Here is a 12678-nt window from a genome sequence, read left to right on the forward strand (position 1 = left end):
TGTGCGTGTTCAATATGGTTGCATATCGGCAACATCATACTACTAATCATCGTGCTCCCGTTATCGAGCCAGATTGTATACCTGGCTCGGCCCTTTGGACTGGAGCTGGGCCTGGGGCGTTATCTCGTATAGCTCATCATCTCCCTTTCTGCCATGTCGTCAAATTCATTGCTCGTTCCCCTGGACGCGACGCGCCCAGTCATCATTAACTCTCATCCCATCCACCACGATCACTCCCCGGCCACGTCCTACGCGATCCTCCTTCTGCCACCACTTCTGTGCCTCCCCGGGCCTCTCGGCCTCAGATTCGCTGTCTGCTAGACCTCCATGGCCACTCTCAGCACCGACGACCAGAATAATGTCGTATCTGAGCCAGGACTGGAGCTTCTGCACGTGAAGCCCGTTTTCTCCCGCAAGTGATTCCTGCAGGTAGACAACTTCCGGTTTGAGGTGGTGGAGAATGTGCGTATAGCCAGCCGGCGTCGTGAATGGAAGAACACTGGTTTCTTTCTCAACTAAGCCGATAGCCTGAGAGTAGACCGCATTGAAGCTCGGGTTGCTAGACGAGGCCAGCCTGACGGTCAAGGTTAGCTTCATTGAACGAAAAGCAATTAGCCACGTTAAGAACACAGCACTCACAGTGGGCTCTTCATTTCGTCCCCGGGTGTTAAGGCCTGCTCAGGGCCAACCACAGAGAATGATGAACTGAGTGAGGCCGGGGCCCGGGTACTAGCTGTTTCCGTAACCGTGTCCTTCAGCCCTGGCGCATATATCAAGATGAACAGCTTGACCTTTGAAAAGTCGGTGTGCTTTGGGATATGCGACAGTATTGACTGCAGTCCTATATCAGCATTTCAATGCGAAATTGAAGGGGCATTATCAGGGGACCATACGGCGTGTTCATGATACCCATCCCCGTCGAAGTCCAGTTGCGTATCAGCAGAAACGACAATAGCTACTGTCTTTCTTCTCTTGCTGCCGTACTCGCGTGCTTGTGCAGCCGGACTCTTCTCGTTCTTTGCATCTGCTTCCTCGGACCACGTCTCGTGGTCGGCGAACGCAGCCTTGTCTTCCTCCCGGATAGCAGCCAGGGCGCTCCCCACAGCCGTTCCCGCCGCCGCAACACCTGCGGCGACTGTCTTGCCAGCGCGATCAAGGATGTTTTGCGGGCTGGGCGTGCGGCGCAACGCGCCAGACATGCGCGCTCCCCAGCCTGGTCCGGTAGCATCGGCGTGTGTGACCCCATAACCGACCTCCTCGGGCCTCAAGTCGCTCCTGAAAGATGGCGGAGCTCTGACGCTGACATTGTCGCCAGTAGCACCGTAAGGTGGGTTGTCCCCGTAATCAGCATGCTCGTAGTCAAGATGCTGTGTAATGGCGTCCTCTTCCTCTTCCTCGTCATTGCTGCGCTGGCTCCATATCCAGGCCGCAACACCAACAGTGGCAACAGTCACAGTCACTGCCAGTGGGACCCAGTGGCTCCAAACACCATGTCGGCGGCGCGACGAGCCGCGATTATCATAGGGTGAAGACATCACAGAGAGGCGATCATCGCATTAGAATGTCGGATGAGCACATGTGCTGCGCGGCGTAGAGTTGATGTCTTCACAGTAATTTGAACTGTGGAGTTGCAAGAAGATCGGAACGTATGGCATGTGCAAGTGAGTCGCATATACCATAAACACGGAAAAGATGTGGCGGGATTGTCACCTGGATCCTGGGATGTGCGCACCTCACTTGGCGTTGGAGGTGGCTGGCGACTAACCCGGAGTTTTGGGCGCTGCAGTCTTGTTATTGTCGCGGCTGCTTACTTAAGCAAACAGGGGTCCCTTGGCCAGCGGGGCCAAACATTCAATGTGGAAGCTGCTGCCACTAAAGATTGAGCTTCATGAGTGTGAGTCAGCCAAGCCAGCGTTTGTGAGAGTGAAAGCAGTCACCTTTTTCTGCTCACTACACAATCTCCCTCGGTATCAAATTGGGGCAAGTAGACCTACCAATCAGTCTCTCAGACACGCACATACAAACATTCATACCCTTCTTATCTCTCAAACGGTGCTCGAACACGACGCAGCTCAGTGATTCTCATAATGCCCCACGCCGTTTCCTCGGCCTCGCCTGGCCTTCAGGCCCTCATTCTCTGCGGGCCGGGGTCGTCGTTGCCCACGTTTACGGCGAACCCTGATGACCATCCCAAGGCTCTTCTTCCCATCGCCAATAGGCCCATGGTCTGGTATCCCCTCGAGTTCTGCTACAGGGCAGGAATTACAGGTAAGCACCTGTGACGACCAAGACGGGCCAGCATGGACTGACGGCTTTCCAAGACATCACACTCATTTGCCCTCCCTCGGCCGAGAAGGCGATAGCTTCGACTCTGAGCCTGAATCCAGCCTTGACCAGCCTTCCATTACCACGGCCTGATTTGCTGGCACCAAAGGACCTGGATCACAACACTGGCACAGCAGAGATCCTACGACTTCCTGAAGTCAGATCAGCCGTCACTGGAGACTTTGTGGTCCTTCCGTGTGACCTAGTTTGCGAACTTGGTGGCGACCAACTTCTCCAGGCATGGATGGTGAACTGCGAGACTTTGAGGGATCTGGTGGGGAACAGATCCGGTCTGATTTCCGAAGACCAGGGCCCGCATAGTGGCGGCATGGGAGTCTGGTACCAGACCAAAACAGAGACACCCGTCAAAGGAGAAGAAACTGATTTCATCGCCACCACCCCCTTGGCAGCAGCTCCAGCTGCATCCTCCAAAGATACTCTGACCTCGCATATGTCGAATTTGGTCTACTCAATGCCTACAGACTCGCTGAACGACTTGATGGAGGAGAGAAAGGGCTATCCGCTGCGGCATGGACTCATTCGAAGACATCCTCGGATACAAATGCGGACCACGTTCCGAGACGCGCACATTTACATCTTCCCTCAGTGGGTTTTAGACTTCATTCGCGAGAACGATCGCCTCGACAGCATTGGAGAAGATGTGATTGGCTGGTGGGCCAAGGCAGGTTGGCAAACGGGACTCGCCCAGAAACTTGGATTCGACAAATTATTCGCCCAAGACACGAAAAAGGCAGACACGGACTCATTGCACGATGACAGTATGTCTTCCGAGCACGCAGATTCTGATGGGATCTCTGGTGATATGGTAGACGGAGCTACAAAGCCCCATAAATCATCTGCTGCACAGGATTCCTCCAGTTCTACCGACGATGTCGTACCTCCTATTCTTGCCTACATACACCCTTCTAAATCGACGGCATCTATCGTCCGGAGGGTGGATACTGCTCAGCTGCTGCTAAACGTTTCGCTTCAACTCGCAAAACTTCCTTCCGTTGAAGAGGCCGAAGCTCGCGGCGAGACGCCATCACCTTTCGCACACCCCAAGAAAGTCATGTATCCTGAGGGTGTCAAGGGCCGAACCACGATCACGCGCCCAGACAGCCTTGTTGGTGAGAACGTGATGGTCGACGAGAAAGTGGCCATCAAGGAGTCAGTTGTCGGCGCCAATTGTCAGATCAAGGAGGGAGCCAAGCTGTCCCAGTGCTTGCTCATGGACGGCGTCGTGATCGGCAAGGGATGTAAGCTGACTCGATGCATCTTGGGCAAGCGGAGCGAAATTGGAGATAACTGTACCCTGACGGACTGTGAGGTGCAAGAGAACCTGCTCATTGAGCCCAGGACGGAGGATAAGAACGCCAAGCTGATGAGCAGTTCCGGCTTGGAGGCTACGGAGGAAGAGATACAAGAGGTGTATCAAGAGTTTGAGGCCGGCGATGCCGCTTGAGGGGGTAACACAGCAGTGACTTGAAGAGACAACGCCAGTCTCTGAAAAGGACGGTGAAGATGCCCGGTCACGTTGGCGACGACTCAAGACCCAGGGTATAGTTGCCCTATGTCGGTCATCCCGAGCCGATCGTCTACCGCAATGCGCCAACCGGGAGCTTCGTCTCGGTTCTCAGGCCGTTGTACTGGATGTGACACTCACTATCGCATGCATGCAATGTAAAGCTCCATTGGACTTGGCCGGAGGCTCCGAATATCCACAAAGGCTTTTCATCCCTGTCCTAGAAGGCTGCTGTCAGATACGACAGCTGAAGAAAGCCAGAGCCAGGCGTTGAAAGAGATCTGATAGACCACATCCCAGGTAGCTCGAGGCAGAACTCACGAGAAATGGACGTTGCTCAACTGCAAGTTTCAGGTTCCCATGAGATGCAACCAATATATGCGTGGCACGTCGGACAACTGTCGGGCAACATCATCCGACAGAAGGGTCCAGACCAACAGCCTGCCCAGAACCAACCCGGCGCGGCCTCGTCGCCTGTTCAGCTGCTGAGGAGGTACAGCATATGTTGCTGTTCTGCAATGGGCATCCACCGCAACAAAGCAATGAATTCTCATCGGGCGGCGGAGATTCCCGAATCTGTCCCCGGGTAATGCACCTCATGCAGCCTCCCGAAAGAAACCCTGTTCATCCATTCTGCCACCTCGTTCGGTGGCAAAACCTCCCAGCCGGGCAGCCGGGTAGCTGTCAGACTTTGTGTTCACCAATGCGTGTGTGAGACCTCCTGCGTGTGGCTAGGCGTGGATGCGGCGGGGGAGGGTGGCTTGAACCACCTCGCATCGAGGCTGGCCTCTGGCTTCCCGTCTCGCGGCCTGTTCTGCCTGCTGTCTGTGCACGTGTCAAAATGCTCTCATTTATCATGCGAGATTGCTTACTCGGGATGTCGATCCGGAAGAATGGTCCGAGGTGGGTTGGTGTCCCATCAGGCCGTTCACCTAGGTAAGCTGCGTGCGCAGGTTGAAGACCTATGAGTGGTCGGAGGCAGCCTGTTGCCACTAAAGCGGGTACTGCTTGTGTACTACAGTACGTAGCCTGAGGTTCGACAGGAGGTCTCTTGGCATCTCGACGCATTGTGTTGGTTTTTCGATTGATGAAGAACTTCATGTATGCACCACATCTGTCTATGCCTTTCGAATCATGCCACTCAGCACCATGCCGCCTGTGATAAGTCTGCCTCCATATTGTTATTGACGTCGGTATGAAGGGTTTATGAGGATTTTATGAGATTTTTATGAGGATTTTATGAAGATGCTGTCCCTCCACACACAACTATGCTGGCGAATATGGATTGCGCTATCCTCTTGGCCTGTGACTGCAGCTCCAGTAGAGGCTTTTGATCATCGTTATCCATGCCATTGAACCAGTGATTTCTCCACCTTGCCCTCGAGTGTCGATTCAAAGTGGGCTCGCCATTTTGGCCCAAGGTCTAGGACTGGAAAGTGCTGCCGAGCCTCCTAGAAAATCGTCAGTGATTTCTTTCCAGCATAGTGAGTCGACATTGGCATATGCCCTTACACTGATCGTGGGGATTGTCAATCCCATGTTTAGGACATGGGGAATGGTGTAATATCTCTTGAAGGAGCATACCTCCCGCCTCGCCTGCTCGGGCTATATCGGATTGGCCGCATTCGCGCCCGGCGAGGTGAGCCTGACAAGGCACTACGACCTGCTCCACACAACCTCCTCTGCATGTATAGCAGTATCTTTTCAGGGTACACATGACGGATGATGATGCGGGCTGTTTTCCAAGGTGTGGTGTTGTTGAGACGACTGTGTCTGTCTGACGATATCGAGCTGATCTGACAACAAAGCCAACGTACAAACAGGCAAAACCCAGGGGGGCATACTCGACAGCTTATATTGACAACTCGATTCTATAGAAGTCATATTCCCACGGAAAATACCGTCCTAGCGTACTCAGGAAAATAATTTCGCAGTAACCTCGGCGGAAGGGCAGCCATAGAAGCACGGAGTCACCGCTAGGCGCTTTTCCTCCTCGTAACTGATGAAAGGCAGCATCCACATCCTGCAGAGTAACTCTTACGGCCATGAATTCTCCCAGTGGAGACATACCAGCGTCGGCCTGCTTCGATCTAGCTGGTCTGGGCCCCTCGTACCGATGCAGCTGGTAACTATACGGGAGCGAACATTGCCGCTCTCGCAACGGAGAGCTCAAAATGGATATACCCCAGCCGGTGGTGGCAGGCACAGGATGCAAAGGCTCCTTTGTTGCCCGGGATAAGCTTCAGCTCCAGGGTGTTAGATAGCCAGTCTGCCGGTTGGGGGAGGGGGTGATGCTCTCTGCCACTCACTATTTTGCGAAGCATAAATATTGGTAATTGGTGTGATAGGTACTTACAGCCCCACAGGGCTGGCCGGTTGCACATTGATGAGTTGTATGGACTACTGGTCGAAACGCTATTAACCGAAGCGAGAGGAGCGATGTACCATCGACTATGCAACTCGTCAGCCACCCATGATCAAACGTTTGTGGCAGTGGCCGTTGGGTGCGTCTGGCCGGATCCGAGGCGCAGATGTTGCATAAAGGGTCCAAAATAAGGTGTGGTGACGGTGTATAAGCAACGCGCAGAGATGTTCGTTGCCGCACACAATATTCTTTCGCGAGTCTTTGGTGAGTGGACCGCTTCAAACGATTATCTACCGTCAGTTGGAGTACTCGTTAACAACAAAATCGTACATGTTAAATGGGGTGTGGGCCTCGTGGTAGTATTGGTAACGTCCTGGATGGACTCAAACAACATGCCTCACGATTTGGACACCAACACCCGCGGTTGGCTTCCAAAAGGTTTGCCCTGGCAGCATCGGGCAGCAATGCAATACGGGAAAATCGGTGGTCACTAATATCCGAGTTTGCGTATCCGCGGATACCATACACCTCGAGCGAGAGCCTCACTAGAACGCCCTGCCTGCTGCCAAACGGGGGAACCGGTCTGGAGCTTCATCGAGACGCCGTGGGATCATAGCCGGTTAAGGTGACATTGGCAACAAGAGCGGAAAGTACCGTCTGACGAAAACTTGTGAGAGGCCGACGTGGCTCGTCCCCTCACCACGGCGCGGAGCAGAGCCGGACCAGATCCCTGGACCACGATATCAAGTGCTATATCGCTTTCGATACCTGAAAGTGGACTATCGTCGATCATGGAGGATGGAGTCGGCTTGTGGCTAGGCCATTTTGGTCAAACCCTGCATTCGACTCTTGATCCGGAAACGCAAGGCGCGATGGCTTGGTGCTCTTGAGAGCTTGTGATATGAACACAACTGCTTGAGGTGGAAGAAACCGGTTTGCCCTCGGCCCCCAAGGGCAGATGGAGTACAGGGGAAACTCATGGAAAGCACAGAGCAACCAGAGTGGTGGTTGAGGACTAAAGGCTGAAGACTCAGTGAGCCGAAGTAAAGTGTCTGTGCCCTGGAGACTGGGAATCTTGTGCGGATTACTAAACAAGAAAAGACAGTGGCATATTTTTCAATTGTCATCCGGATTTAAATTCCGAAAACGATGCTAAGGAAGTGTAAAGATAGGAGACTTTTGGTACCGGGAAGCGGCAGGAAGACCGGGAAACCGTTTACTATGCGGTTGAATGTGCGCACTTCAACACGCGGGCGGAAAACAGCCCGACGCATGATTGCAAAAGGCAGAAAAGGCTAAATCGTGGCGTGAAGATCACCTGCAACATGCAACAAAAAGAGAAAAGGGCCCCAGTGAGCGCTGGACTGAGCCAGGGTCAAATGGAGGCGTGCTGCCGCAGGTCTTGGTTGGTCCCACGAAAGGCCTCAGGTACTCGGTTTCCGCTGCCTCTGAGACAAAATTTGGATGCCTCGGATTAATGCTCCGGCGGTCGAATGGCATGCTGAGGGGGGGTTTGCTTGAAGGGAAGCAAACCACGTTCAAGGAGCTGGGACATCGTGGCTTCTTGATCGTGACGGCGGAAAAGCCGAGGTACCTCAGGGGTACCCAAGACTGACGAAGACCGCAACCCGGGGTCGTGAGAGGTTTGATGTTGGTGGGTCGTGACGAACAATGACGAATTGTACAGGCGACAAGACATGCTGTACGGAGTGCACTCCGTACACATGCGGAGCCTTCAACTCGCTACAGCGCCGTAGGCCACGGGAAGACAAGCCTCACCCCCGGAACCGCACCAGGGGGAATAGCTGCCAGCTGCAACAGGAACTTGATGGGAGAGATACGGCAAACCAACGCAACAGCGTTGCCGAGTGCTGAAAGGCAGCACAGGTGGGCCATGGGCAAAGAGCGCCGCTTTCAAATGGTTTTGTCTGCATGACTTGGAGGCAGTAATTACAGTCGCAAGGAACCGAGCTTTGTGCAGACACTCGAGAGTATATAGAAAGGGATCCAGCAAGACCTACTCTTGAGCCCGAGTCTGCCCTCGCATGTCTCACAGATCACCCTACAAGTGACCCCGTGGGAGATTATCCTACTGAAGGGATATATTAATCATGCATGTTGTGTGCTGGCTTTTCAAATCAAAGCCCTGCAAGTTGAAGTGTATGGCAAAGTCGGGGTAGAGTCGTGTTCGTATTTGTAGGGTTGTAAAAGTACACGAGGGCCATCGATCCAAGGCCGAGAAGCCGAAAAAGGAAAGAGACGAGGTTGTGACGGATGACGGATGGCAGGATGACGGGATCGCGGTTGGTGGTTGACAGGTGACAAGTTTTGGGGCTGTCACAAAAGTGACAGATGACAGACAGGGGTGAGCGAGTGTTGGATCCAACGTTGGAAGATCGGGTTGCCGTCTTGAGCTTGGGGGGTTCTCCTCGCCTGCTCACTCGGCACGGAGATTTGTGATCTTCACAAGGGCCTCGAACGGGTGTCTGTGCTCGCTCGATCCCACACAACCCAATTTCAACTTCTCCGGACCATCTAGTCTACACAGTATCTATCTATCCGTCTGATATTTCGACTAGATGGAGTTGTCTCCTGGCCCAAGAGACAAGACAAGACACTCCTGGGCAGGCAGGCAGGCAGGCAGGCCACCATCATCCAGGGTCATGAGAGTGTCTGCCATGTACTGCCAGTCGAGACGACAATGCTTCCATGGCTTTGATCCTACTCGTGGCCTCGTCATGCCCATGTATGTTCCGGAGCCTGACATCCCAAAAGGCAGTCTGACGGCCCACACCGATAGCCATTCTGGCAGGTGTGCAAGCAGTTTCCGTCAAGGTGGACGCCACAAACTGACTGCATCCGTCCTACTGTTCAACAGGCCTGGACAATGCGGAAACGAGGATCAATAGGGTTTCTCAGGTCCACTTGGCAGAGGAGCTTGTTTGAATAGGTGATTGCGTGGGTGCGACAATCGACATGACCTGTCACCCGCCTGCAAGAGGAGCGCCTCTTTTCACTAAGGCAGGCCGGAACAGAGTCAAGCAGCAGTCCAGGAAGATCATTCTGCAAGGTCCCAGATGCAGGGAGACAAGGTTCCCCAGGAACGGCAGACTCAAGTGAGTCTGACCTCCGGCCCTCACAGCGTGTCTGTCGAGCGCATAACGGCGACTAGCACACACACCATTACCACCACCATTGTTCAAACGCCTCAAACGGTTCATGGTCCATGGTCGAGCTCAGGTCTTTGTCCCTTGTTACGGATTTGATCCGTTCAGAGGTCGGCATGAGGCTCTGCCAACAAAGACTCACCCACGGCACAGTCACGGCGTCGCAAACAGGAGAGATTGAGACTCGACTGACTGCACATCTCGCCAGGCCTCGGGGGCCAGCATCGGGATCGAGCACGACAAGCTGATCATCCGAGCCTCAACCAGTTCATCCAAGTGCGGCTTGCGGCACAGTAGCTCCAATTACGTCGGAGTATGTTTGCTTTTCCACGGTGGCCCCCCAGTTCAACTTCTTTCGACCTGCATGGTACTTCGCGCGGCCTCGCTGGCGTCATGGGCGGCCTGGAGGCTTCACCAATCTTCCAATGGCGAGCTGCCTGCTCTCGCACTGTCTGCCTGCCACAACCGTGGCCAGATGCCGAGATTGTCCCTGAAGACCGCGGAAGGCACTTGATGATAGGATCCAGCCCGTCACGCTTGGCTGTCTACTGCAGTGTCTCAAATCCGATGGCCGCCAGGCCTGCTCTGGAAGGCGCCATTACCGTATAGGCGAATTTCATTCCAGTTTCCCACCATCACGATACTCACTGTGGGGCAGATCTACCAGTTCATGCACCTTGTTTCTTCTCCAGGCGCGACTCTACTTCTCCGTGTCGGCTGGGGTATCTCTGTCTCTGGCTACCAGCCCGTACTTTGGTTAGAAGGCAGGGTACTGTGAAGTGGCTAGGTCGCCCAGAGGTACTGATCTTGCTGCAAAGATCCACCGATCTATCGATAGCTTTTGCCCACGGCCTGCCCATCTGCTCGCCAGGGGCACTACAAGTCCCGACTAAAACAGATGCTTCATGCAAGCAATAGGCTGGTGTAGGGATGTTTCGCTCCAACGTCTTGACAGCCCAACCTCGATTCTGTACTGGGCTGGCCAGGTCTGCCGCGTCTTTTCTGGGTGTGCCACCCCTACGTATTGAGCAACCACCAAGTGGCTCAGGGTCTCCATTCCAATGAGCCGCTCACCTCTCTGCGCGTTCTTATATTGAACCGACGACCTCCCTGTCCAACAAGCCGACGCCTCAGTGAAGCTCGACAATCCCTTCAGTCTTGTGTGGCCTCGACATATCTAGAGTATATCACTGTGGTTCTCCTTCACCACATCCCTTCTCGACACCATCGGGCCGTGATTCAGTGTACTCGCCTCCATCCTTCCGATACTTGGAATGACAATCAGGGGACAGTCCAATAAGGAAGTTCTCGGTTCAGGCAGTTATTCTTCCAGTAACAGCCAGAACATTCAACTGCTCAGTCTGAACATGGACGCAGGCGACAGCTTCGATTTCGGCTTCAACGGTCAATCTCTACCATACTCTTCTTCCTGCCCGTCCTCGTCTGGCAGTTTCTCGTCAGCCTCTTCGCTCTACGATGCCCTGACACCACCCCCAAGAAACTCGACTCCGCAGCACTCCATGGACTTCGATATCTCCTTCGGCAATGACACCATGATGTTCGACGAGTTCACACCCTCCCCAACATCGACATCTGGCTGCTTCCCTTTAGACATGAAATCAACCGTGGCTCCCAACATGCTGTGCCATGGTATGCCGATGACACCGTCCCGGAGTGGCAGCTCGGCGGCGGCATTCCAGAACAACGTGGACTTCACTCCAACACAGAGCATGGATGCCTACAATTTCATGGATTCTCTCATGATGCCAACTCCCTCCCCGCTTTTCAGTAACCATATACAAAACTGCGACATGACAGCAATCTGGCAGCACCATGCGGATGGGAGTCCCATCACTTTTGAGCGGACATCGTCACCGGCCATGGCCATGACAACCCCAACTCCCGGTCCCCTGGGCAGTTCCCACGGCAACATCAGGCGGAGGATCGTCATGGACGGGCCTCAGCAAAAGTCGGCATTGTTGCAGCAGAGTCTTCCGAAGACAAACTCCAGCAAGAGCCGCGCATCCAAGGCGAAGTCAGCGGTGGGGAAGCTTCCTCCACTTCAAGAAGGCTTCAAGGTCTCCAAGGCCCCTGCGAACAGACACAGATGCGAATACCCCGAGTGTAACGGGAAAAGCTACTCAAGGCAGGAGCACTTGAAGAGGCACTACAATGAGTAAGTGATATTCACCATTAACGACAGAGTCTACACCCAATCACTGACACACAACTACAGAGCACACTCAGACAATCCGGAGACATGGCGCTGTGAATTTTGCGAGACTCCCAAAACATTCGGCAGGTGCGACAATTTCCGTGATCACCTCAAACGGCACATCGAAAAGTCTGCTGGCAGCAGGACACGGCACGAGATCGGCGCTGCTATCCTGCTTGCCGAGATGCAAAGCAAGATGAAGAACAAGAAGAAATCCACCACGAGATCAACGTCGCCAAGCACAGATGATGGTATCAAGCCAGACAGCAGCCCTTTATCAAAGTCTGCGCGAAGTCTGGTCAAAGCCGAACCCTCTTAGCGAGAGGCTGACAGGCTGATTCTACAAGGAAGCAGCATTGGCTTGGATCCACAACCACAGAGCTGGAGGACAGGCTCTCGTGCGAACTATGTTAAACTCATACGTTGGGAATAATCGCATCAGATTCTTATCCCCCTCCCTCCTGTTGGGACACACACTTATAACCCTTTACGATGTTTTTGAATCACGCGAAATATGTCACTGTTCCGAGAAACGCACCATTCGCGGCATGGGCATCTATCCGGCGCATATCTTATCCAGGTGTTACGGGGCTGGTACTCAATATGTTCACAGTAATTCTGTATCAAGTATATTCTACCACTTTAGGACTATGCTGTCTGCCACTATTTCTAAAAAAGGGAAAGATGATTCCGGAGCCGGAAAACGGTGGGACGGAAAGGAGCTCAAACAGAAACGAGCAAATCATGTTGGCAGGCGTTGAAAAGATCCATGTGCAAAAAAAACCCTTGGGAGGGTCGGAAAGGAGTCCGAGGTTGTACATGTCCTGGTTTTGTCAGATACCACTTTTCCTTCCACAGCTTTCGCTACAGATCAAATTAGATGAACACTTTCTGCTGCTTGCGCCGTATCTTCTCTGCCCCAACATTCACGCATAACCCGGATCTATCTTCTTGATGACAGCTCTCATTCTCAGCATTCAAGCCATGCCGCGGATTGCGTCTCAGTCCTTTGTTCAGTCAGCCAGCCCTCCTCCCCGTTCAGCATTCCTCAGCTCACCTGGGCCGCGGACGAGCAAGAGAC

At 53.6% G+C, this 12678-nt stretch overlaps 3 protein-coding genes across 3 annotated transcripts; 2 read left to right on the plus strand and 1 right to left on the minus strand.

Annotated features, from left to right (window-relative positions):
* Positions 1-165: 165 nt before the first annotated feature.
* J7T55_006424 (uncharacterized protein) lies at positions 166-1535 on the minus strand (the record flags this gene model as incomplete). The annotated part of the gene is made up of 3 exons (XM_053144149.1): positions 166-574; positions 640-833; positions 894-1535. The coding sequence occupies 3 exons, from the start codon at positions 1533-1535 to the stop codon at positions 166-168; spliced, it is 1245 nt and encodes a 414-aa protein (XP_053001189.1).
* A 552-nt stretch (positions 1536-2087) lies between these two features.
* Positions 2088-3790, plus strand: J7T55_006425 (uncharacterized protein; the record flags this gene model as incomplete). The annotated part of the gene is made up of 2 exons (XM_053144160.1): positions 2088-2268; positions 2322-3790. 2 exons carry the CDS (start codon positions 2088-2090, stop codon positions 3788-3790), a joined length of 1650 nt encoding a protein of 549 aa, XP_053001190.1.
* Positions 3791-9292: 5502 nt separating this feature from the next.
* On the plus strand, positions 9293-11916 carry J7T55_006426 (uncharacterized protein; the record flags this gene model as incomplete). The annotated part of the gene is made up of 5 exons (XM_053144171.1): positions 9293-9331; positions 9591-9695; positions 10041-10138; positions 10722-11558; positions 11619-11916. 5 exons carry the CDS (start codon positions 9293-9295, stop codon positions 11914-11916), a joined length of 1377 nt encoding a protein of 458 aa, XP_053001191.1.
* Positions 11917-12678: the final 762 nt, after the last annotated feature.

Source organism: Diaporthe amygdali (genome assembly GCF_026229845.1).
Source record: "Diaporthe amygdali strain CAA958 chromosome Unknown NODE_1_length_4327563_cov_65_473760, whole genome shotgun sequence".
Taxonomy (NCBI): Eukaryota; Fungi; Ascomycota; class Sordariomycetes; order Diaporthales; family Diaporthaceae; genus Diaporthe; species Diaporthe amygdali.